Here is a 26,388-nt window from a genome sequence, read left to right on the forward strand (position 1 = left end):
CCCTAACCACTGGACCGCCAGGGGAGTCCCAATATTGAATTTTTTAAGTGCTACTCACCCCACCACTACTACTACCATTTTAGTCCTGTTTCCCCTAATGAAAGTCTGCATATTAACATATATTGCAACTCATTTTACAGGATTCAAATCGCCTCAAACTTAGGTGCCGGAGCAGAATAAGAGATACTCAGCTAGAAATCCAGGAGTGATGTCCGCCATGCTAATTGGAGAGACCCACACATGTACTTACTGTATACAGTTTGCTCTGCCCTCAATGAGCATGTAGTGCAGAGGGTGGCAATGCTCCAGTGAGGAGTAGTGGCGTGGTGCTTCAGGAGGCTGTAGCATGGAGATGGTTTGGATCCCAGCTCAGCCACACAACAGCAGTGCCCTGCAAACAGCCTTGGCACCAGGCTTGTGATGGTGAGATGGGAACGAATAACACAGGCCCCATGGGAGTAGATCAGTGTAGTTAATTGTCAGATTTCACGTATGACTGCCTCTGAAGGAGCATGAAGGCAGATTCAGTGATGAGCGTAGGAGTGGGTAGGACCTCAAAGGAGGGCCGTGCTGGGAAAGCCTGTGGGCACACGGATAGGACAGCCCAAAGGATGGAACCAGGGCTGGTACAAGGGGAAAACCAGGCGCTGACCATTAAAAAAGCAAAAGAAGGGCTTCCCTGGTGGCGCAGTGGTTGAGAGTCCGCCTGCCGATGCAGGGGACATGGGTTCGTGCCCCGGTCCGGGAAGATCCCACATGCCGCGGAGCGGCTGGGCCCGTGAGCCATGGCCACTGGGCCTGCGCGTCCGGAGCCTGTGCTCCGCAACGGGAGAGGCCCCAACAGTGGGAGGCCCGCGTACCGCAAAAAACAAAACAAAACAAAACAAAAAAACGGCAAAAGAGCCGGCAAAACTCAGATCTGGTAGTAGGTGACTGTCACTTAAAGCTCTGGAACACAAGACCAACTGGGGGACATCAGTAGCACCCAGGGCATCAGGCTCCACTGAGCACACGCAAGTCAGTATTAAACCTGTAATCTACGTTAGCACTCCCGAAGTGATCCAAATAGAATGCACAAATCGGGTTTGGTCCTCTTCCATTGCCTAGGATGCTTTGGTGGTGCCCACGTTCTCCATGTATGTGGAGACCTTTGGTCTCTCCTCCACCCTGCTACACCCGTGTCCTATCACTTTATGGTCACGACAGCACTTCCTGGTTGACAGTCCACGGTGGTAACTTCTCAGAATCCACTGACTACAAAGATCCTCTTTTCTACCTAACGCTTCCTTGCCCCACAAGCCGCTGGCACTGTGGATGGAACTGGCATCACAGGGTCATGCTATTGAAGTGAAAGCTTACACAAGGTTTTATAGAAATGTAAAACGCCAGGTTTTAACATGAGGACCATCTAGGATGTTTTAACTTCAACTAGGGAGTTTTCCCCAAGGGGGAAGAAGGTCACAAAAGCAGTAATTCACTGAGGAATGTGCACTTTTCCATCTTCCACGCGGCACATTGTAATTGCTACATCGACTGGCAAGTGTACATCTGTCCATCCTCCCAAGTTCAGTAGTTTGCCTTTTTCTTAACCCTGAACTCTGTCTCCAAGGCTTTACATGCGCAGACAGCACGAAAGCACCTGTCATCACGGCGGCAGTCGCCGGCCCCTAACACTGGGGCCCGGCCCTGAACGGGACAGCGCGCTCCGCAGTCCTTCCCTCCCGCCTGCTCCACAGCTGCTCCGCCCCTCTTGCCGCCACCGCAGTCGCCTGCTTTGCTCCCCAGCTCTCACATTTTCCCTAGTTCTCATCTTTGTGTAAGTAACACCAGCCAGGCAAAGCCCGTGTTACTTTCTTAAAAGATTCAGATTTTCAGCTACCTTCTGCTGCTGTCTGAAGAGCTCCTCCGTCAGGTGAACGAGTTGTCGTTGCTGTGAAGGAGGAAGCTAGTCAGTCAGGTCCTGTTCCTCCTCCTCTCGTCCCATTTCAGTACTGGGTTTGGTCAGCCTCTGTTCACTGGGTCCCTTTAAGTCACGCTGTGAAGCTCCATTACTCTCCCTTCCGTCAGCCTGTCTACACACACACACACACACACACACACACACACACACACACGAGGATTCGGTCCTTTGATCCTTTTTCGCTGCCCAGCTCTAGACCTCTGGAATGCCAACTAATCTAATCCCTGAATATTTAGCTGAAAAAGAGGTTATTGAAAAGATGCTTCAAAGTTTAGAAAAACCACTAAGGTACTAGTTAAATCTACACAAGTATCAAAATTATACATTTTGTAAATACCTACACACACACACACACAGACGTGTAATGAGCTGAATTGTGTCCCCCCCCCCACCCAAAATTCATAATCAACAGACCTAGCCCCCAGTCCCTCAGAACGTAACTGTATTTGGAGACAGGCCCTTTAAGGAGTTTAAGGAGTTAATGTTTGAGCCCATTAGGGTGGTCCCTTAATCCAGTCTCACTGGTGTTCTTATAAGAGGAGGAAATCTGGACACAGACAGACAGACGGGGGTGTGTGTGTGTGTGTGTGTGTGTGTGTGTGTGTGTGTGTAGTGTGTGCAGAGGAAAGATCCCCTGCAAGCCATGGAGAGAGGACTCAGGAAAAACTAAACCTATCAACACCTTGATCTTGGACCTCTAGCCTCCACAACTGTGAGAAAAGAAATCCCTATTGTTTAAACCACCGGGTATGCATGTTATGGCAGCAGTAGTGAACTAACACAATATGCTTCCCTTACATACTAAAAATCTAGACGGATACCCAAGAAGCTGACACACGGCTGCCTCCACGTGCAGGAACTCGGTGGCAAGGGTAGATATTTGTCCCTTGTGCCTTATAATGTTCAACCGTGTGACTCTATCATCTATTCAAATGATAAAAAAAGTACTCCTAACATCCATTGGTGAGCAAGGTGTGGGAAACTTTAATATACTACTGCTAGCTAGCTATCAGCAGAGAACGGTTTGAATAAACTGTTAGACATCCATGCAGCAGATAAATGAGGTAGATCTACTATATAATGGACATATACCCAGACAGATTGAGAGAAAAGGGCAAGTCACAAAACAATGAGTACACATGATTTAAAATAACAAAGCATGTCCCCTAGAGAAAAAAACAAAGGGAATATATAATACACACTCGTTTCTTAATGGTGGATTCCTATTTTGTTTTCTGAATGGAGGATTATAGTTTGGTGGGGCGGGGCGGAATTGATTATAAATAATAAAAACTACAGCTCTCTCTAACCTGAGACTATAAGGAGATTTAATTTCCCCAGATTTAAAATGTGAAAATGTTTTGCTTAGAGCCAAATCTGTTGTGTTAGGAAATTAGATTTTCAAAAGCTGAGCTTACTGTATTGGCGTTCTGTGTCAAGTGGTTCCAAGGAGCGGGGCCAGGGAGAGAAATCTCCCAACCTAGCTGTTCCGAAATGTACTCCCCTGCACAGGACAGCCCCCCCAAAGCTTGTCGCTTGATAACCCACCGCTCCACAGCCAAGGGTCCTGTCCTCTCTAACACGTGCGCCTGGCATTGGTGTGCCTCTGCGGGATGGGATCGGCATGAATGGCGCAGTGGGTGCACTTTACCCACGAAAGACCACAACTTGCTCTATCAATAAGGCTGCTCATTGCAGCAGAATGACGAAAAATCTCCTTGAGACCAAATCACTAAACAAAGCTCAGTGACGTAGAAGACACAGAATAAATACATGACCAAACAAAGATGTCTTCATTTACCCGCACACACAGTACAATCCAGAAGCAGTACCTCCTCCAAGAGTGATAAAGCCGGCTTCTGTGTTGGGGGTTGAGGGGGGCACACAAACGACAAGTGATTACAAGTGAGATCAATCCTGATACGTAGAATGAAAAAGCGAACACGCACATAATTCTAAACCGAATGAACACATCCTCAAATCACATGACTACACGGCAAATGCACTGGATTTTAATCTTTAATATCTAACATTATTGCTTTAGGACATGTTTTCCCTGAACCAGGAACAGAGTGCTAATTACATAAAAATATACACATAGAAAAAGTAGTTCTCCATTTTCCCGGGGAAAAAACAGTAACTTCTAGAATACTCAAGTGTTTTGTTTTAATTATAAAGTCTTGGTCATCTCATTTATTAGCTCTGTGACATACATATTTAAATTAAACATTATTAGACAACCGTTACAACTTATAAAGGTAAGGTGCCATTACTGCGTAAAGAGATTCTCCTGTGAGTGGATGTGTCCCTTCTCCCACCCACTAACAAGGCAGCAATATGGTTAGTTTAATTTTATGAGTACACGATCCATTGCTGCAAACACGAATTCTTGTCTCCACCCTGTGCTTATCTGTGCATGTGTGTGACCTGGTTAGATCGCAAGGGCAACCTCTCGAACTTCAACAGCAAGATGAGCTGGGCTTGGGCTTTCGGTGCAGACTGACCGTGTCTGTCTGAATCAAGTGATCTGACCTATCCTCGGTAGCAAGCACTCTTCGAACTGCTTCCTCAAAGGCCGCTGCAACATTCGTGGCATCTTTTGCACTTGTTTCAAAGTAAGGATAGTCGCCGTTGTCCCTGCACCAGGCTTGAGCTTCTTCTGCAGACACCTGCCGCTCGCTGATGTCAACCTTGTTACCCAAAATCACAAAAGGAAAACTTTCGGGCTCTTTCACATCCGCATAATATATGAATTCTTTCTTCCAGTTACTCAAATTCTGGAAGCTTTGAGAATCATCGACGCTAAATGTAAGCAGGCAACAGTCAGAACCTCTGTAAAATGGCGTCCTCAGGCTTCTGAACCGCTCTTGACCGGCGGTGTCCCAAATCTGCATGGTAACAAAATGTCCATCCACCTCCAAATCTTTATTTAAAAATTCCACACCTATTGTATGGAAGAGTTGGGCATCAAACTTATTAGTCACATATCTGTTCATTAGAGAACTCTTCCCAACTCCACCATCTCCAAGGAGAATTACTTTAAAAAGCGATGATTTTCCTGCCATTTTTAATCTCAAGATCTCTGATTTCGGAACCCTGTAAAATAAAAGGGTACCATTACATTCCTTTATTCCTTTACATGGTTCTACATGCCTCTATGAATGTCAGTGTCTAAGGGAAATAAAACACAGAGCCCCAATTCCTTTCTGCACAGGGAATACCGGACGGCAAGAGATGTCACCTACTGAGCCCTCCACCTCGTGCCAGGCACCACCCGACCGTCACTCTCTCTGACAGCTGCTGAGGGCTCATTCTTCCCCTTCTTCGGGCCACCGTTGACTGAGGCTAGCACTCAAGGCCAAGTCTGACCCCAAAGACTGTCCTCTCAACCGTTCCTCTTGGCTCACAATAAGCCCTGCCACCATCTGTTAGAGATGCAGTAGGACACCGAAGTGGGCACGTTTCTGTAGCAACTGCAAACAGCCCTCTGGTGGCATGGTGACAGTGTTCACTGATGGCTTTCCTCTCAGGCCAGCGGGTTTCTAGACAACCCCCTCTTTCTCTCTCCCAGCGCCATCACCATAGGAGCTGGTAAGCAGGAAACCAGAGACAGAACTGACTGATCTGGCTGTGAACAGACCGAAGCCAACCACCGAGTAAAGGACTCTATTCTTTTCATTAGGAACACTATTTTGAGTTGGCTAACATTAATGTCAGCACCACTCGAATTTTTGATATAATATTATAACCTAGCACATTCTACCCACAAGATTCATTTGGGCAGCTCCAACTCTTCTGAACAAATGTGAGCCTGGGCTGTTACTCGTGTGTTTCGAGGGGGAATGAAATGAACATTAAACAAAAATGTGGTACCATGCGTACCCTTTAGGGGAAGCCCTGGGGCAGGACTAACTCCCCCTCCCCACCACCAGTCCCCTGGGGGGGGGCTGGGGGGGTACGGAGATTCAGACGCCCTTTTGTAGGCTGGTGGGAGCACTGTTCCTATTTAAGGCTTCTGTTTTAATTCTTTATTATGAAAATTTTCAAACATACACAATTTCTGAATAATGAGAATAATATGATGACACCTCACAGACCCTAAACCTAGCTTCACCAATTATCAACTTACAGCAAATCTTGTTTCCTCCACAGCGTCCCATTCTCCTTCTGCCCAATTATTCTGAATCAAATTATATCATTTAAACTGTAAATATTTCAGTATTAAATGGCTTTTAAGATATTTGTAAAGGAAGACAACCTTTAGAGTAGCACTAACAGAATTTTCTGCAATGATGGAGATGTCCTCCATCTGGACTGTCAGCCACTACCCACAAGTGGCTAGTGGGAGCTAGGAAATGAATTTATATAAAATGAAAATGAATTTATATAAAATTATATTTTATATAATTATATACATATATATAAATGAATTTATATAAAATAATATTTTATATTATTTTCACTAATTTGAATAGTCACATTTAAAGAGCCAACAGCTGTATTGGACAGCACAGCCCTAGAGCAAAATTGGTAATTAACTTTAACATGAAAGTAGATATTGTGAATCCCTCAATGGGAAGGTAATAAAGGCATGAACAATAATTGTTGTATTGACTAGGATGAATTTGCAAAATCACTGCAGTAAACAAACATTATCTGGCAGTCGCCTGGTTATATGCAAGTATGACCCAGTATAATGTAACTGAACAATTCCCATAACGTGCAAGAATTCTGCATTTCCTACTACATGCTACACACTATTCTTATAAATATGTGGCAACTCGTCCCTAACTCTTATTGGTGTTTTTAAATTACTACAGTAATTACTACTATAATTAACACAATTTAAACTGGCCAACAAAAGTGTGAGGCAGTTAAAGTGCGTACTACTTGGAGACTTTTCGACTTCAGTGGATGGCTCTGCCCAATGCCCCGGCTAAATTAATGTTAGGGAGGAAACTCAAACTATCTCAAGCCCTTTAATTTCCTGACATAGTAACAGTGCACTAAATCGGTTCCTTTGTTTAATTCTTTGGAATCTTGATTACACGACTTCAACTTAGAAAAAAAGAGTAGCAAAACCAAAACAGCACACCAACTATTCTGACATAAGGAAAGCATCTAATGCTCCCTCCTTAACATTCTTCAGTGCTTCTCCAGAGATTCAGTTCTAAGGCCAACTTCTAAGGCAAGACACCTGACCCTGCTCCCCATTCCTGGCATCAGCCATTCAGAAACGCACTGTTACAGGGAAGTGAAACTCAGATCCACGGGCTCAGCCCTCACGCTCGCCCTTGCCTTCGTCCCGACACGTGCTGCTCGCTCTGCTGGCGAACCCAGCCCCGCTTCACGAACTAACCACGGGGCCCTCAGAACCGCTCAGCACAGTCATCCCCCACACTGGGAACCTCCCCCAGCAGCCCCCCATCCCAAGGTTGTTCCTTTCCCATGATTTTGAAGATACATAAACACAGACGTTCCACATTGTGTTACAAGGGTGTAACAGATGTGCTGAATTCTAGTCTATCATTTATCTCAGGATTTTAATAAGTCTCTAACTGCCTCACTGGACACAAAGTTTCATTGTACAGCATCAACTTGTTAGGATCTGTACATCAAATTATAAACCAGACTGTGCAATCTGACAACCTCCACCCAGATGTGTGGTTACATACATCTACCAAATTAAGTCTTAGAAATTCCTTGAGATTTGTAATTCATTAACTCTATCAGGACACTTTCATAGTTCTTTTCTTTTTTCATAATAATGTGGGATTTCCTAGTTTGTGCCCTTATTCTGAGCAAACAAATTTGGGATATGCTAGACCCACACACCAGGAAATAGGGTACGATTTTTTACATTTCTCATCTATAGTTTGGGGCCTCCCAGATACCCTATTTGGGGGTACGTTGGCATTTGCTCAAACAACTAATGCAGACACAAACAGCTCTCCGAGTCTAACTGCAGCATTGAATATAAACATGCACGGTGATATAGATAATTATACAAACTATCTTATTTCCCACTGACATCTAACAAAAGCTAGCTTCATGCAATCTCTACATTAACATAATGAGTTTATGAACATTAAAAATGTTCCCTTTTTCTTCTCTGAAAACAGTAAAATGCTTTGAAACTTCTTTAGTATAAGCTGAATGAATAAAGGTATCCTGATACGTTCTTTTCAAAACTTACCTTAAAATGTAATATGAAGGCCTTTTATACTCCAGTTTAGAAGGACTGCCCAAAGGCAATATTCTTCACCCAAGCTAAAACATGACTTTAGCAATCAGCTAAACCCTACAAAGAAATATGCATAAGAAAAGCATGTCACATAAGCCATAATCTTACCTTAATTGTTCAGTTCAAACATCATCATCTGCAAAGAAAAAATCATAAAGCACACCTTAGCAATGTACATTCAATCTGTTTTCATAACTTTAAGAGTAAACACAAGAATTAAAATGCAAAAGAAATGTCTGACTTCCATTAGTAGCTAGATTCTTAATTTAAAAGGAAAACTACACCTGAAAGCTGCCCATGACCTTTCTCAGCCTAAAAATAGCCCTAGAATCAAATACTACACTTTAACCATTGTTGTTTTCCAACAAGTTTTTCACCTGCCCCCACCCATCCTACCTTTCTAAGTATCCCATTTAGACAGCTGTAAAATTTGGTTAAGATGAAATGTAAAATATAAATTATTCAAAATCTGCCCAAATTTTGAGTGGTTCAGAACAACCATATTCCACAGAATAAAGCTAACACAAAGAAGGAAAAAAGAAGGACCACTCAAGGGAGAGGCACCCAATGTGACACAGGAAACGTCAGGCAAAGACTAAAGGCAGTGCAGAATTTCGTGAAGCTTCTTTCTGGGCAGCCAAGGCAGACAGGAAACTTTGTGAGCGAATGGAGGCCCACCGTCAGAAAGGAGAACTGGTTCCCTGTGCCAAAGGCCAAGAGCACAGACTTGTGGACAAGCTATTTGACATCCTGCAGCTCTGGGGACTCTGGTGACAGCAGTACCTACCTCTAGGGCTGTCGGGGAGATCCACTTGGACATGGACAACAGGGAAAGCGGTTCACCACTGTGCCAGGCTCATTATAGGAGTGCAGGGAGTTTCTGTGGAATGGACGCATGAAGAAGTCTTTACTGGGAGTTTTACAGAAACTAGGTAGATTTCTTTTATGGCCATTTCTTCAGTCAAATTTCAGAAGAGTCATGGGCAGAACAAACGAGAGGGCAATGCAGGCAGACATTAGGAAGCCAAAGGATCCCAGTCCTACAGACCAAATTCAGGGTGAAGGTTTCCTGTGCCGAGTAGGCAGAGCTGTGCTGAAGTACTAGCCTCTTTCGGTCTAAACCCACAGTTCCAAACCCCTGTCCCTCCCTTTTTTAAAAGCAAAGGGCATTTTTGTGGGACTTACATAAAGCAGCCTTCAACTTATAAATTCAATCGATGAAAAAAATGCTACCCTTCAGAATCTTGATATTTGGGGGTTAAGGATAAAATCACCACCATCACCACGCTAACACTGACTGAGCCCTGCAAGCCACTGACTCTGCTTCACTGTGTTCACTCCTCACAAGCCTCTCATTATCCCTACCCTATGGATGAAGACTGACTCAGAGACGTTACGGTCCTTGCTTGAGCTCACACAGCTAGTGGGGGGGGCACGGGGGGAGTGAGATCGGAATGCGACCGACTCCAAAGCGCAGTAGTTAACCCACAGGCGCGGCAGTCTCGGCTGCCTTTGCATTTATTTCAGAGGGTTCTCCTGTTACTCTCGTACGTACAATGAAAAGAAGGGGTAGCAATGGCAAGCGTCTTCCACTTGCTTGCTTTATTTCGAGACCTGCACAAAAACAAGTTAATCTGACAGAACTACTAGTATTCAATCCACTGACACATAGATAAAGCACATCTGAGTTCTATTAGAGTTTCCACAGTTTGAACATGTTTTAAATGCAATTGCAATCACACATCTGCAGAACCCTGCGGCGCCTCCCAGAAGCGCGTGGAGCAGGTGGGAAAGCAGTTCTGCAGGAGTCCTCAGTGCGTGCCTCCCCGGCCCAGGCACTCAGGATGCAGGCCACACTCAGGCCCTGGCAGGTGGGGCTAGTAGTTGGGGGAGCTGACAATCCGGGCACAAACCCTCTTGTGTTACAACTGATGCAAGTCTTACAGATGAGAGGTACGTGCTATAGAGTACAACACCCAACCAAAACCCAAAGAACAGCTTAAACAGTGCAGGGATTCTGCCCCTGCGGCTCCCTAGGTCAGACCAGGCCCCAGGTGTGAGCATCTCACGGAGCTGCGTGATTCCAGCTATCAAGGGAATTACATTTTCATCCAACACGATCCTGTAACACAGAGAGCTACTTCACCTGCTGCTCAGTTAAAGAAAGTGGTAACTTCCAAGGCCAGAGGACCACCGGCAGTGTTCACCTGTGTTAGCGCGAGACTACGCACCAGTCTCCAGCGTGGGCTGTTCAAAAGCAGCGTCTCCATGACCATGTCAGGCACACGCTGTCCTTAGGACCAGCCTCCCCAAAGGCTGAGTCCACTGCTGGGGGATTTGGTCTGACCACCGACAAAGCTCAGCAGCAGGAGGAGGAACCTGTGAGAAGGGGGAGGGGCCAGAACCAGGAAGCGGGACCAGTGGTGCGAAGGCCCTGCCAAGGCACCCCGCACGTCCTGGGAGAGCCCAGGGTGGGCCAAACACCTGGAGCCGCGGAGAGCGGAGCAAGCTGTGACGACGGGACTGGAGGGGCAGGGCCTCAGCAGCCACGGAAGGATTTCTGCTGACACCCTCGGAGTGAGCGGAGCCCTGAAATGGCTTCTGCAGCCCACAACCTGAACAGATGCGGAGTCCAGAAAGGTAGCTGGCTGCGATCAAGAGTAGACTGTGGCGAGGGCAGGAGGGAGGCCTCGGGTAGAGCTGCGATGGATCCCTTACGATCCCTCTCAACTGTCAATACCAATGGTATCAGCGAGCTCTGGGGTTGAAAACTGCGGTGGTTGGGCCTCATACTTGAGACTGCAGTAGGATATTCACTACAAACCCTTCCTCCTGCTCTCTGGTGGGCGGCGAACTCCTGCTCACCCTTGGAGATGCAGCTAGACCTCGTCTCCCCGTGAAGCCCTTCCCCTGCGCTCCTAGCACACCCTAAACGTACCTCTATGTGCAGAGACAATACTGAAATCAGCATGCCTATCATGGCAATTTCATTTTTTTAAATAGTTATTTGCATGCGTGCGGTCTTGGTTGCAGCACGTGGGCTCCTTCGTTGCGGCACGCGGGCTCCTTAGTTGTGGCACGCGAACTCTTAATTGCGGCATGCATGTGGGATCTAGTTCCCTGACCAGGGATCAAACCTGGGCCCCCTGCATTGGGAGCACGGAGTCCTATCCACTGCACCACCAGGGAAGTCCCATGGCAATTTCATTTTTATAATGAAACAAGCTCTCTAAAAAGATTCAATTAATGGAAATGTATTATACCATGACAAAAATGCCCAGACTTTTCCCTGAGTTGTCAGTTTTCTAGACTCTACCAAAAAATACATACCCATACCATTCTAAAACCATCTTGAAAGAAAGGAAGGGAGGGAAAGGAAGGAAGGAAGGACGGACTTTCCCAGTGGGGCAAATGGAAATGACCTAAATGCATAATTGGGGATCGTCTGCCGCCCTTGAGGAGACATGGAGACTCGGGTCTGTAGAAATACATTGTTAAGTGATAAACTTGAAGAACGTGCACACCGTGATGACACCATGTAAAAGCTCACAGGTTAACATGAAAGTCTGCAAGAAAACCTCGAATAATCAATACCGAGTTCAGTCTTCAAAGTCCTGATTTGGTTGCAAATTCATACTGCTTTTTTTAATGTCAAATGTGTATTTTTTAAAGGAACCAAAATAATTTATTTTGCTCTTGAATCTGCAATTTGGGCAGGGGTTGGCAGACTCAAAAGTATTTTTAAAGCTTCATTTTCACTTAAAGCCTAGCTTGACTGAATGCCTTAATTGAAATGAAATAGAAATGATTTTCTTTTAAAGTTTCATCAAATACTGCTATCCACCAGACCTTAAGGACAACTGCTTCTTAAATTTTTCTGTAACTCAGATTATATTAAAAATAACTCAGTATGAAGCCCAAAACCCAAGCAACAGAAGAAAAATTAGGTAAACTGAACTTCGTCAAAATTTAAAACTTTTGTGCTTCAAAGGATACTGTCAAGAAAGTGAAAAGACAACCCACAGGATGGGAGAAAATATTTGCAAATCATATATCTGATAAAGGACCTGTATCCAGAACTCTTTAAATTAAACAATAATAATTTTAAAAAAAAAAACTTAAAAATGGGCAAAAATGGTCAACATCATTGGCCAGGTAGTGAAATGCAAATCAAAACTATAATGAGACACCACTTCACACCCACTAGGATGACTAAAACCAAAAAGGCAGACAATAACAAGTGTTGCTGAGGATGTGGGAAAACTAGAAGTCTCATACACTGCTGGTAGGAAGGTAAAATGGTGCAACGATTCTGCGGTTCCCCAAAAAGGTGTAAACACAGAGTTAACATCATGACCCAGCAATTCCTCTCCTAGGCATATGCTTAAGAGAAATGAAAACACATCCACACAAAAACTTGTACATGAATATTCAAAGTAGCAGTATTTACAATAGCCAAAAAATGGAAACAATCCAATGTCCATCAACTGATGAATAGATAATAAAATGTAGCCTATCCATACAATGGAAGATTAATCAGTCAAAGAAAGGAATGAAGTACTGATGCACGCAACAACGTGGATGAACCTCAGAAACATTATAATTTAAAGAAGCCACACACAAAAGGCCATATATATATTATCCCATTTATATGAAATGTTCAGAATAGGCAAATCCATAGAGACAGAAAGTAGACTGGTGGTTCCAGGGAATCGGGAGTAACTGCTAATGGGTATGGGGTTGCTTTCTTTCTTTTTTTTCGGGGGGGCGGGTATGACAGAAATACTCTGGAATTAGATAGTGGTGACAGTTGCACAATTTAGTGTATATACTAAAAACAACTGAATTGTATACATTAAAAAGGTGAATTTTACGGTATGGGAATTACATCGGCCTCAGAATTAGCAGTAAGACCCTAACATTAGATTTACACGTGCCACAGATGATCTCCTTGTCCCTTCAGCAGTATCCTTTTCAATAAGAAAGTTACACACACAATAGATACTCTATTAGGATTACAATACCATGTGGTGGCACCAATGCATGTCATACATGGCACACAGTAATCTGAACAGGAAGTTGGTTAAGTAGGTTACTGGCAGGAAAGAAAATAAACCATGCTTTCAGCAAATACCTCAAAACTAAAGATAAAAAAAGTGCATTGTATGCCAACCCTTTCCTTTTCATAACACTATTTTTCCAGCTTTTCTATTGTGTACTTTTATCTTGCACTATCAATTGTTTATGGATAGTATATCAGTAGTAGCCTTTTCCCTGGCCTTCTCCACCCCCATGCTGGCTTCCAAAGCCAATTACTATATTACAGTAAACCAAGGGGGAGTCAGACCCAAGCATGGAGAATATATATCTCAAATAGAAATGTTTGTATGGATTAAAGGTAGACAGTATTTATTGGTCATTGATCTAACTGCCTCCATTCTTACAGATAATGAAACCCATTTATTTCTTTATAACTTTTATTATACAGGATTTTGGGCATGGCATTCCAAGAGCGCCCCAACCTCATATACCTGCCTGTCTCAATTATATCCCTACAAGTCACCATCCCCAAACCTATCACAGGCATTTACTGTCCAGCCTTTGCTCAGGCCCTTATCTTGGACTAGCAGGACCCCCGCACACATCAACAGCTATGAAAATCCTAGTCATCCGAAGGCCCACTTTTGCCACCCCCACCCCCCGCCCCCTGAAACCTAATCTTTCTCCTCATTCTCATCATCATTCCACCTCTATTACAGCTCTCCTTCACTTATGTTTTAACCATCTGTCAGTTGTGTACATGTGTTTCCTAATTACAGCGTCAACTCCCTGGGAGGGACACACAACACCTAATGCCATCCATTCATTTGTCCTTTTTTGGTTCTGCAACATCTAGTACAAAGCTTTCCATTCGATGAGGTACCAAATGAATGCTAAACTGAGAACAAAGAGTGAACTACTTCCTCCTTCATTCTTGTTATTCTACTCTTATTTTTCTATTTGTACTTACCGTACTTACAGTTCTGTGTTTCTCTATTCAATTAGTTCCTTCCCCCATTCTATTTTTGAGGTCTATTAAAATGTGTGGGGGGGGAAATGTGTGGGAGAGGACAAAAAAATTGATTCTTACTTGAAAGTCACATGAGGAAACCTCTTTAAAATAAGTACAGAATGCAACAGGAAACGCTGAAAAACGACATTCCTCTAACAAGTTATCAAAGGGAGAGTAGGCTGGGTTTATAAACTGCTTCCTCAAAATTTCAGATTTTCAAATCTGAAACCCCGTGACTAACTCTCACTTCCAAAACCTTAAACTGAATTTATCACTCCTGGTTTAAATTTAGGAACAATTTTTTTCCCCCCAAAATCACACATTCCTTTTGCACTCACTCTGAATGCCCTAGTGAGAGGCATGCCACTTCATTTCTTTTTTTTTTTTTTTTTTTTTTTTGCGGTACGCGGGCCTCTCCTGTCGCGGAGCACAGGCTCCGGACGCGCAGGCTCAGCGGCCATGGCTCACGGGCCCAGCCGCTCCGCGGCATGTGCGATCCTCCCGGACCGGGGCACGAACCCGTGTCCCCTGCATCGCCAGGCAGACTCCCAACCGCTGCGCCACCAGGGAAGCCCGCCACTTCATTTCATAGCTTGAGAAACCGAGGCTTGAAGAAACTAACCAAGGCAACAAAAGCATGGATAATCCCTACATTATTTCTATTTTCGCCTGAGGTGTATTTGTTTCCTCATATCTTAATACAGGTGTCTCTCTTAACAGCCTATTAGCTCCACCCTTTATTTCCAGTCTTCCTGGTCGTCTTTGCTGAAACACACGAGAGAGGCAAGTCAAGGAAGTCATTAAGTGTAATAATGGGCATGATCTCTTACAGCAAAAGGTCAACCAAAACAAAAAGAATTAAGCAAAATTCCACAAGAACAGACCAAACTGGAGGCACAACTTGGCAGATGAAATAAATTATCTAGGTGGCCACTGAGCATTACCTCAGAGACAGCTAGACAAGGAAAATGCTGTGTAAATCAAACCACGCTACCACGATATCAGAGCAGCTCACTCTACTTAAGGAACTCGTTTCAGTAAGTACTCTTTTATGAAGATGAGCTAATTAAACTTTAAAGAAATACATACTTTCAATTTTGCTTAAAACAAGGCACCTTTGTAGTTAGGTATACTAACCATTAACAGTGGTGGAGAGAGTGGGAAGGGAGAAGAGAGGAGAAAAAAACAGATTTGGTTAAGGAATTCAATTTTCTTAAATCATCCTGAAAGTACAGAGCAGCATGATCCAACAGAACTTCCTGTGATGACGGAAATGTTCTTATGCCCAATACCGTCGTCACTAACCACATGTGTCTCCTGAGCACTTGAAATGCGGCTGGTCCAGCTGAAGAAGTGAATTGTTAATTTTATTTCATATCAATTCGTTTAAACTTAAATAGCTACATGAGTATTGTATTAAACAGTACAGGTATCCAGTGTGCTTAATGAAGGAGCTGCAGGGGGAAAATGCACCTCCTAGAATCACATGTGAAATAAGGATGAGGGTACGGATGGAAGCATGTACTTGAGCCTTTCTCTGGAAAGAGTATAAAAAGGTTTCACCAGATTCTTAAAGGAATCTGGACCTCAAGAAATGATCAATACATGTCTGCAATATTTGTATATTTCGTGTGATCGATCTGTGTAGTTCATAACACCCTCAAGACTTTCATCTTTACGTGGCGTTACTATTTCCCTCACCCATAAGACTTTCCTAATATTACACTTTGACCATGAACTGTGACAGTTCAATGAAGAGACTTATTCCCAGGAAACTGCTAATCCTATAAGTGAGGATCACATTTTGTTCTTTGTTTTATTTAATGAAGTCCTTAAAAGGAACAAGCATAAATCTACCTATAATAAGACACCTGAAAAAGGCACTTGAAATGCTTGACAGAAAAGAGTGGGGATAGTTAAAGGCTGCACTTTGGGGGACAGAATTAAAATGCAAAGAAATGGATAAAGGTCACAAAATAGGAAAACTATACTGGGAAGTACACCTAGGTACTTCAGGAAGAAGACTGCATTATGAAAGAAATGATTTTTTTTTTTTTTTTGCCATGCCGCACAGCATGTGGGATCTTAGTTCCCTGATCAGGGATCGAACCCTCGCCCCCTACATTGGAAGCACGGAGTCTTAACCACTGGACTGCCAAGGAAGTCCTGAAAGAAATGAATTTTAATATGCATGTTAGAAAAATACATTAAAGCAGCAAAACACAAACTAAATGTGATTCCTAAATGATCTGCTGTAACTTAAGGGAACCTTGGTTCTGACTTGTCTCTTCAAGTTAGATAAGAAAACTGGTATCTTTAATTTGGAGCAGAAAAGGTTAAGAGCTGGAGAACTTCCATATAAGCTCAGGGAAGAGTTAGTATAGCAACACTGACCACGAGGGCCACAGCAGGTAGAACTCTTTGGCTGTTAGAGAAATTAAATAAGAGGAGTGGAATTTCCCAAGGTCTATTTAAAGAGAACAGCTGTATGTCTGGCGTACAGGACTCAACTAGATTAGAGGCTCCCATTCTTCAAGGAAGTTGTCACCAAGTCAAAATGAGAAGAAATTTAAGAGCACTGCAGGTAGCTTTTGTATATTTCGTGTGATCAATTAAAGAAATATAAAGTTCACTTCATCCCACTTCTCCATCAGTGATGCTCCAGTTTGTCCCCACCAAGGTACTGAAGCTGACTTCGCTTACAAAGAGCTTTCCAAGCCCCAACTTACTCTGCCATCACTACCCATTTCGGCTCTGTGCCTGATCAACCCTCTACCCTCTCACTAAACGCAGCTTCTCAACCCCTCTATCCCCCTGAATGTCAGCAAAAGTCACCAGAGACCTCCTAATGGCCAGTCCATTGGCTTCTCCTGGGTCCTCATCTAAATGCCCTAAGGCACATGCAGCCCTAAATAATGAAAAAAGTGCCTCTCTTAGGACTTCCCTGTGTACACTTCTAGAGACACACGCTCATGGTTGACCAATGTTCTCACCAGAGGCCCGCCTAGTAGACAGTGAACTCTGAGATGTAGAGATTTATCTGAATGTACATGATATAAAATCTCAGAAGGGTACACAAGGCTTTTTTTTTTTTTTTTTTAAACAAATAAGGTAATGGAGGCCCAACTAGGAAAGGGTCTTGTAAGTATCACATCCATAGCTGGAGGCCTCAGTAGGACCTTCAAGTCTTAGCCAGGACTCAGCCACCATTACTGCCTCTATTAGGTCTAAACAGCCTGGCAATGACCTTGAAAATGCTTCCTACTTCATTGTTCATAAAACTACTCTGATAATAGTTTCTGCTTTCTCTTCCCCTCACCCCGTTGGCTTTCTGCAACCTAGATGGCTCCCTTTTCTAACGGGCTCTTAAGGAGATGTACCACAAGGTTGATGAGCTTACCTCTTCCCAAACCGTATCTTCCTGGGATATAAAACCCAGTGATTCCTAAACTAAAGCCCACCTCCACCCTCCCACCCCTTGGGCACCAGATAAGAATTCCAACCCCCTTTATAATATATTCATCTGGTACTCTGATGGCAGTTCAAATTCAACATATCTAACACCAAACTAAGTATTTCCCCCATTTTCAAAATCTCTTTCTTCTTCTGTCTTACCCACTTCATTCACCCACACAAGAAACATGTCCACTTCCCTCCCTACCTACTGCCATTCTTTTGTTTGCTCAAATAACAAACGCTATGACCATAGTAACATCAGCCACCACTGTTCACTGAATGTCTACTAGGTACCTGGCAGAGAGCACCTTGAAGTCACCTGCAAGTCGGACACTACCACCCATGTTTTATAGATCAATAAACCAAGTTCATAAAGATTAAATAACTTCCCCCTGGTCTAATTAAACAGGGCAGGTCAAACATGTGTGACCTTCACTCCCATCAGAAGACAGGAAAGGTCTAAAAAATGTACAAACCCAAAAAGGACAGTAAGAGAGAACAACTGTAGATGAGAGACAACAAAACCGAGAAGATGGAAAGCAAATGGTCCAGCAGTGACAAACTGAAGAGACAGAAATCCTAACTTGGGGAGAAGCAGCTGACGATGAGAAACCAGCCCCAGAGAGCACACAGACCCCAGAGGGCACGAGGCACTTCTCAACACTGACTGAGACAGGCTGGCTGGGCGGAAAGCACAAGGGTAGACCCCATGACACCTCCTCTGCACCCAGGGGCCCCTTTCTCCACCAGCAGACCCACTTCCTAATAAACTGTGTGCAGCAGAAGTTGGGGATGGAACACTCTGGACGATGAGGGAGGGGAGATCAAGCGACAGTGCACACAGGAAACCAGGCAGGGCAGGGTATGTGATATTTTGGAGGGCACCACAGAGGTCCTGGCCGCCCACAGGATGCCACACAACTGGCGCTCAAGGGAGTTCAGTCCCCACGTTAGCTCACACCACATTCCTTTCGATGACACCGTATCTTTGTGAGGCGGGGTTTCCCAGGGCTAGTGTGATAAAATTCAGGTACTGTGCAAATATTAATGTGGAAGAGGATATGAGGGTAGGAGCTGTTTGCTCCCAAAGAGCATAGCTGAAATTTTATTTAAGAGTACTGGAACTCATTCTAGAAAATGCTCTGCACTCACCAACATGTGGCCTTCAAGCAGCTCTTCTGTTCTGACTTCCAACTAAACCACATATGTATGTTCAGGTGTATTCACCTAATCACTGCTCTGGTTACACATGCAAGTGTGAAACTGCGCACACCCGAGAGATCGCCTAGCCACACACCACACCCCAGGGAGTTCCAGCATTTGCAAACCTGTTAAATCATTTAAACACTCCCTATCTGTTAAAGTTCTACAGAGCAAGTTCCAGAAACAGGAATCTGTAAGGCGTCTTTCAGGCTTCTCTAACACTGATAACACAACCACTCTCAAGAGAACAAACCTTCTGGAAACGAGCTTGGCTTCTGTACCCTCAAACCTAATCCAGTTCATAAGAACCTGGAATGAAAACAGTTCACGCTGACCCAGCAGCTCAGTTCACTGGCTACACTGCTCTGCTGTCCTTCACACTTGGATAATGAAATGTGGCCACGGGATGAATGTAGAAAGTTGTTCCATACTGTTTCTCCATCCCCATCAAACACAGTAGACATTTGTAAGGCATCAGGCCTCGGACACAAGTGGAGCCTGTGTTCAGACTCCCCGTGATGAAATGAGCCGGGTTCAGTGAAGCCAGCGTGAAGCCTCCATGGCCTGCTTCGCTTCTTTCTATATTTCTTCCAAAACGCACGGCCGGCTCTCCCGAGCCCATGCTGATCTAGCTATGACCTCGCCTACATTCACTTAGATCTCATCTTCTCTGTGTTCATGATAAGCAACAGCATCCTAAACCCTGTACCGGCCACGGTCAAAAACTAACAGAAAGTAATGGAAGAACCCAGAACGTGGAAACACGGAGAGCTCAACTTCACTACACGTACAATACCAAGATTCACGCTGGGAAATGGAGAGTTTTCCGAGTTCTCTCCCCAGCGGGCACGCCCAGGCTTTCTGGCAAGCTCTGGCCTCACCTCCCTAACCCAGGGTAGCCGGCCCCTCTCCACCTACACTCCTGGGTCCCCCCTCCTTCCCTCAGGTACCCTGACCTTTCATCTGCATCACAGCTTTCCAAACTCGCTGAGGCGTTTTGTGAGTTCACCCCCTCAAAAAAAAAAATCCTTAATAAATGTTCTGCTGAAGACCTACTTAGTCACAGGCCCTGTTTTCTTGTCCTTGGTTTTGACTAACAAATTTATTACCTAGCTAGCTTTCAAGTGAGATGTGTTTCTCACACACACACACACACACACACACACACACACACACTCTCTCTCTCTCTCTCTCTCTCTCTCTCTCTCTCTCCCTCCCTCCCTCCCTCTCTCTCTCTCTCTCTCTCTGCTTGACCAGCAAATTGCCTGAGGCAGAACTACAGGCACACCTCGTTTTATTGCACTTCACAGATACTGTGGGCTTTTACAAATTGAAGGTCTGTGGTAAACCCTTGCATGGAGCAAGTTTATCGGCGCCATTTTCCAACAGCATTTGCTCACTTGTCTCTGTGTCACATTTTCATAATTCTTGCAATATTTTAAACTTTTTCATTATTATTATGTTTGCTATGCTGATCTGTGATCACTGATGTCAGTACTGCAAAAAGATTACAACTCACTAAAGACGCAGATGATGGTTAACATCTGTTAGCAATAAAGTATTTTTTAATTAAGGTACAAGCATTGTTTTTCTTAGGCATAATGCTACTGCACACTTAATAGACAGGTACAGTATAAATGTAACTTTTATAAGCACTGGGAAACCAAATTTGTGTGACTCACTTTATTGCGATGGTCTGGAACCAAATCCAGAATATCTCCGAGGTATGCCTGTACTTGGAAGCCAATTATGTGACGTCTTTACTTGGTGTCATGTATTCTCATACACATACATTATAAAGTAAAAGCATCTCATTTTATGAAGAAAGAAATGTGGTGACCTAACCTGGCCAGAGAAGCAAGCCAACTGCAGATCCAGCAAGACTCCTCCAAGTGGATGTTCTTCCTGCACCAATTCCTCTGATCCTTCCCAGAATAAAACCCCTCCAGGAGTAACAGAGCACACATCCCTTTGTTAGACGCCACGCGATAGCAATCATTTTTAGGTGTATAATTTAGCATCCCCTCTACCCCACAGCAGACAAAAATTGATAAGAGGCAGAGAAATCTATCCATTTGCAATGAACAACACACTGTCCATCAGCACGAGTCAAAAAGCAAAGCTCCTCACAAAAGATGCCGTGCCGACCGCATGAATAACAGAATAACACAGTGATTGCTAAACAGAGCCAACCCTTTTTTTGGCCGTGCTGCACAGCTTGTGGGACCTCAGTTCCCCAACCGGTGATTGAACCCAGGCCACAGCAGTGAAAGCCCAGAATCCTAACCACTAGGCCACCAGGGAACTCCCAGAACCAACCCTTTTGGACTCCTCTCACTCACTCCCAAAGTTCACCTAAGAGTTATATCTGCCACCAGAATGAAGCACTACATGGACTGAAGGGGCTAGATTTAGGCATGGTGAAAACAGGCTGGAGAATGCCAGAGGAAGAATGCAAAATTCAATTTAAAAAAATGTCACCACTTATTTGTTCTTTTTTTTAAAATAAATTTATTTTTAATTTTTATTTTTGGCTGTGTTGGGTCTTTGTTGCTGTGCATGGGCTTTCTCTAGTTGCGGCGAGCGGGGGCTACTCTTAGTTGCAGTGCGTGGTCTTCTCACTGCGGTGGCTTCTCTTGTTGCGGAACACGGGCTCTAGGCGCGTGGGCTTCAATAGTTGTGGTGGCTGGGCTCTGTAGTTGTGGCGCACGGGCTTTGTTGCTCCACGGCATGTGGGATCTTCCCGGGCCAGGGATCGAACCTGTGTCCCCTGCATTGGCAGGCAGATTCTTAACCACTGTGCCACCAGGGGAGCCCCATATTTCTTGATTTCAATGATAAAATGCATGCAGAACTATTGTCTACTTAGGCTAATTCAAGGAAGAATTTTATGCTCAACAAGAATGGCTTCCCAATTTGTTTCTTGTAAATATTCACATGTGGTCAACTGACAAAACTATCAAAAACACATCAACCTTATAAATTAGGAGCTTAGGATTAACATACATACAGTAATATATATATAAAATAGATAACCAACAGGACCTACTGTACTGCACAGGGAACTCTATTCAATATTCTGTAATAACCTATATGGGAAATGAATCTGAAAAAGAATGAATATACATATATGTATAACTGAATCACTTTGCTGTACACCTGAAACTAACACAACGTTGTAAATCAACTATACTCCAATAAAATTTAAAAGAAAAACACATCAACCTTTCCCAATTTCACCTAAGTCCACCCACAGTAAATGCCATGACACAGGTACCTATGTGCTGGCGTGCAGCTATTTTTTTTTAAATTTTTAACAAATTTATTTATTTATTTATGGCTGCATTGGGTCTTTGTTGCTGTGCACAGGCTCTCTCTAGTTGCGGTGAGCGGGGCCTACTCTTTGTTGAGGTGCGGGGGCCTCTCACTGCGTTGGCTTCTCTTGTTATGGAGCATGGGCTCTAGGTGCACGGGCTTCAGTCGTTGTGGCACGCGGGCTCAGTAGTTGTGGCGCACGGGATTCATTGCTCCGCGGCATGTGGGATCTTCCCGGACCAGGGCTCAAACCCGTGTCCCCTGCACTGGCAGGCAGATTCTTAACCACTGCGTCACCAGGGAAGCCCCAGCTGTTTTGTTTAAAGACACCTGGCCCATGACCTTGGCTGGGCAATAAATTTTGTTCTAGGACAAAGTTAGAACGTGATCTCATGACTGTGATTAGACTGTAAGCTTCAGGGAGGTGGGGACTCCCCATTGCCCTTCATATCACCAGCACCTTTGTATCAGCAACCGACGGGCTACTCAGAAAATGTTTGTTGACAAGTGGAATAATACAGAAACCAAATTCCCTATGTCTGCTTCAAGGGCTCTCAGTGACTCTCAAGTTCTGACACTTTTGCCTTCGGAAGAAAAAAGGGGGGGAGGGATTTCCCTGGTGGTCCAGTGGCTAAGACTCCACACTCCCAATGCAGGGGGCCCAGGTTCGATTCCTGGTCAGGGAACTAGATCCCAAGTGCCGCAACTAAGACCCGGCACAGTCAAATAAATAAATATTTAAAAAAAGGGTGGGGGGAGATTCTGTTATCAGAAATTTTTTGGTCAATCTTTCAAATGAATGAATATGTCCCTTAATCAAGGGAAATCTCTTCAAGTTCTCAAATCCTCCCCACCCCCTGCTCTTTCTAAAAATGAGGAGGCGGTACCCTAAATAGGAACCAACATCACATTTGAAGAACTAGAGGAGCGCTGACTGTGAGCTCTGGAGTTACACAGACTGAGGTCAAGCAGGGCTTCTCAACCTGGGTGCGAGCGACGAGCGACATTCTGGGCCAGACAACTGTTTGCCGTGGGTCCCGTGTATTGTAGGCTGTTGAGCAGCATCCCCGGTCTCCACCCAATAGGTGCCTGCAGCACACCCTCTCAGGTGTGAACCAAAAATGCCTGCAGACACTGTCAAATACCCTCCACCCCCCACTGAGAACTACCACTCTAAACTCACACAGCCCTGCTCTGAATCCCGGCTCTGGCCCCTCACCACCCAGACCTACCCCTCCTACGCCCCAGCAAATTCTTCATCTTTAAAATGGAGCTAATACCACAGAAATGCTGTGAGAAGTAAATGAAATGATGTACTTACAGGATTGACATGCACAGACCTCCCAGTGCTGGAGTGGCCGCCCAAGAAATGGTAAGAAATGAGGGTAGACTAAAAGTTCGTCTCTAGAACCAAAGGAACTTATCTGCAGGCCTCCAGAGTACCACAGTCTAGATGGAAGAAGTGGCTGAGGAAGAAAGAAATGAAAATAGGAGAGGCTGGACAAGAGGGAAGAGCACTGAAGTATTTCCTTAGTCTCCAAGAACCCGGCTTGGAGTCAAGGCCAGCAATGTTCTACTTAGTTTTCCTCCGTCTATTCTAACCTCACAAATGATAAACCAAAAATATCCCCAACTCACAAAACTCTCCAAAGTAAATAAGTCAGCAAGCCAGAAACTTTTTAGTACAAACAAGAGGAATTTACAATGTCCACACAAAAATACTGAAAGCCCCAGACGGCCACAGCAGATGCACAGAGTAGGAGGCAAGCAGTGAAGATAACTTCAACCTAAGCTTCTAAAAGCGAAACAAAGAACAGTCTTCTTAAAAGTCCCTGGCTGAAGAATACTGAGCTTCCTTCATCTCTTCAGTTTTGTTCCACCCAACGGTTTTTGAGATTACGGGCAATTTACGTATTTTCCACTACAATGATGCCAGAGAAAGACAAACCCGGAAGAAAAATTTTTTTAATTGATTTTTTTAAAAGGAACCAAAATCTATTGATTTTTATCAGGCCTCCGAAATCCTACAAAAAGAGCGTGGTCACGTGACAATTTGGAAACTAGCAGAAAACTCATTCCTAAAAAGAACCCCGGTCACGGGATGTGTCATCATTTGAAAAGAAAAAAACCTCCACCCAAAAACCAACTGATACCTCCACAACTATTTGGTCAGCACTTAAAATTTTCATCTTGCCTCCCTACATACTAAGTTGGAAGAAAGAGAGGAACACGATTACGAAACCCTAGCGAGAGTCTGAATCCGATAACACCCCACACGTCCCAACTGGTCTTCCGAGTGGCCCCAACACCTTAGCAAATATCCACCTGGGAAGCAGGTCGGAGGTCGCCAATATCAAATCGTGCGCGCCTCTGCTTTCTCTCCATGAGTCATGCGGGAGTGCGCTGGGTTGGCGTGCCTGGGTGGGTTTCTCCGTGTGACCCTGTGTGTCTCCCCGGGGGTTGGTGTGGATGTGTCCCTTTCCCTGGGTGTTTGGGTATGTGTCACCGGGTGTCGATGGATCTCCTTCCCCGTGTGTGTGTCTCCAGGACGTCTGGGCGTCTGTCTTGGGGCGTGTGTCTCTCTCCCTGGGTGCGCGACCCCATCTTTCCACCTGCGTCAGTCAGTAGGAGGCAGGGGGCAACAGGCCGCCCCGCCACCCCGGGGGCGGGAGAGTGACCCGCACGGGCCACGCACGCCTCCCGCCCCAGCTGCCCGAGGCCCAGGCCGCACACGCGGCCCGCGGGCTCCTCTCAGACTCTGACGCCCGCGCAGCCCGCCTAGGCCCCCGCCCGGCCCCGAGGGGAGTCAGCGCCCCGCTCACCTCGCAGCCACACGGAGGAAGCCCGGGAGCTCCGGGCCGGCCCGTCCGGGTGCAGTGAGGAAAGAGAGAGGGTCGAGGACCCAGCGGCCAGCTGACGTCCGCAGCACTGTCCGGGTCCGACTACAGCTGCTCCCGTCCAGCACCGAGGGAACAACATGGCGACGAGGCGGGGCCGGGGAAAAGAGGGCGGGGCCTGGCCGGCGGGAACCCTGGGAAGGCGGGGCGGGGCCTGGTCGGGGGGCCCGGGGGCGGCGGGGCCTCGAGGTCTCCTTCGCCCAGCCCTCACCCGCTCCGTGCCTGTCAGTTCTAGCTAAATCCCGGGTTCTCCTCCGGTCGGCTATTCCTCTGGTCCTACGGCTACGCTTCCGCGAGAGAGAGCACGAAATAATAGTTATCTTTAAAGGGTGACGTAAAGTGGAAATATACAGATCGCATAAGCACAATCACAGGATGCTGTGATTACGTTGAGAAATGAATATGCAAATAGACAAACGAGTAGATGAAAAATGAGAACAGCTGTGATACTGTGAAATAACAGGATTTTTGAGTACATTTTTTAAATTTCCTTGCTCTTGTTAAAAATTTTACTGCCTCTGTCCTCTCCAAATAAAAAGCAGTAGTGGGAAAAGGGGGTACTGAGGAAACTCATCTTAATTCCTCACTTTAAACATGGAGTTGATCGCACGGGTCTTCCGATACAGGCTCCTGGAGACCAAAGAGGGATTTTTAGTCCCTCTAAATATATTTTGTAGCGCAGATTTAGTTTGTTTATTTTCCAAGAGAAGGATCTCACTTTTATTATTTCCTGGGCCCACAATCATTAACCTCTGGCTCTTTAGGGAGTCATTTTCAGGTAATGAATCTAATTTAAGACTTTTCATTCAGTACTAGAACGGTTCTATTTGAGAGAGTTTGTCACAAGTATCAATATAAAAGACAATTTTAGAATACTTGTGGAAGTGGGACATGTAATAAAGACTGAGTTCTAGTTTGAGCTTCAATGAATTTTTCTTTTATAGAAAAAAAAAATCTTAGGGACTTCCCTGGTGGTCCAGTGGGTAAGACTGGGCACTCCCAATGCAGGGGACCTGGGGTCCATCCCTGGTGGGGGGAACTAGATCCCACATGCATGCTGCAACCAAGAAGCCCACATGCTGCAACTAAGACCTGGTGCAGCCAAAATAAATTAATTAATTAAATTAAAAAAAAATCTTATCCATATAGGTTATTTCCCCAAGGAAACATGAGTAAAGGCTTATAAAATACAAACCTATTGACAATAGGGAGGAGGAAGAGATATTCATTATCTTATTTTAAAACACATAATTAAAACTAC

The 26,388-nt window shown here is 44.8% G+C and overlaps 1 protein-coding gene across 8 annotated transcripts; it reads right to left on the bottom strand.

The window, feature by feature from the left end:
• Positions 1–3,762: 3,762 nt before the first annotated feature.
• RAB9A (RAB9A, member RAS oncogene family) lies at positions 3,763–25,215 on the bottom strand. 8 transcript variants are annotated; one of them, XM_060003080.1, is made up of 5 exons: positions 25,053–25,215; positions 23,552–23,696; positions 8,992–9,084; positions 8,157–8,261; positions 3,763–5,056 (listed from the first exon to the last, which is right to left on the bottom strand). In XM_060003080.1, the coding sequence occupies exon 5, from the start codon at positions 5,023–5,025 to the stop codon at positions 4,420–4,422; it is 606 nt and encodes a 201-aa protein (XP_059859063.1). In that variant the 5' UTR covers positions 5,026–5,056; positions 8,157–8,261; positions 8,992–9,084; positions 23,552–23,696; positions 25,053–25,215; the 3' UTR covers positions 3,763–4,419. The 8 variants fall into 8 exon arrangements, 6 of the variants coding, with proteins under 6 accessions (XP_059859063.1, XP_059859061.1, XP_059859064.1 ...); XM_060003078.1 differs by lacking the exon at positions 8,157–8,261 and adding an exon at positions 8,313–8,340; XM_060003081.1 differs by lacking the exon at positions 23,552–23,696.
• Between the last annotated feature and the right edge of the window lie 1,173 nt (positions 25,216–26,388).

This window comes from Delphinus delphis, chromosome X, assembly GCF_949987515.2.
Source record: "Delphinus delphis chromosome X, mDelDel1.2, whole genome shotgun sequence".
Classification (NCBI taxonomy): Eukaryota; Metazoa; Chordata; class Mammalia; order Artiodactyla; family Delphinidae; genus Delphinus; species Delphinus delphis.

What these genes read in the sequence shown, in the direction of transcription:
- RAB9A (XM_060003083.1), bottom strand. Translation starts at nt 5,025, where the DNA reads ATGGCAGGAAAATCATCGCTTTTTAAAGTAATTCTCCTTGGAGATGGT.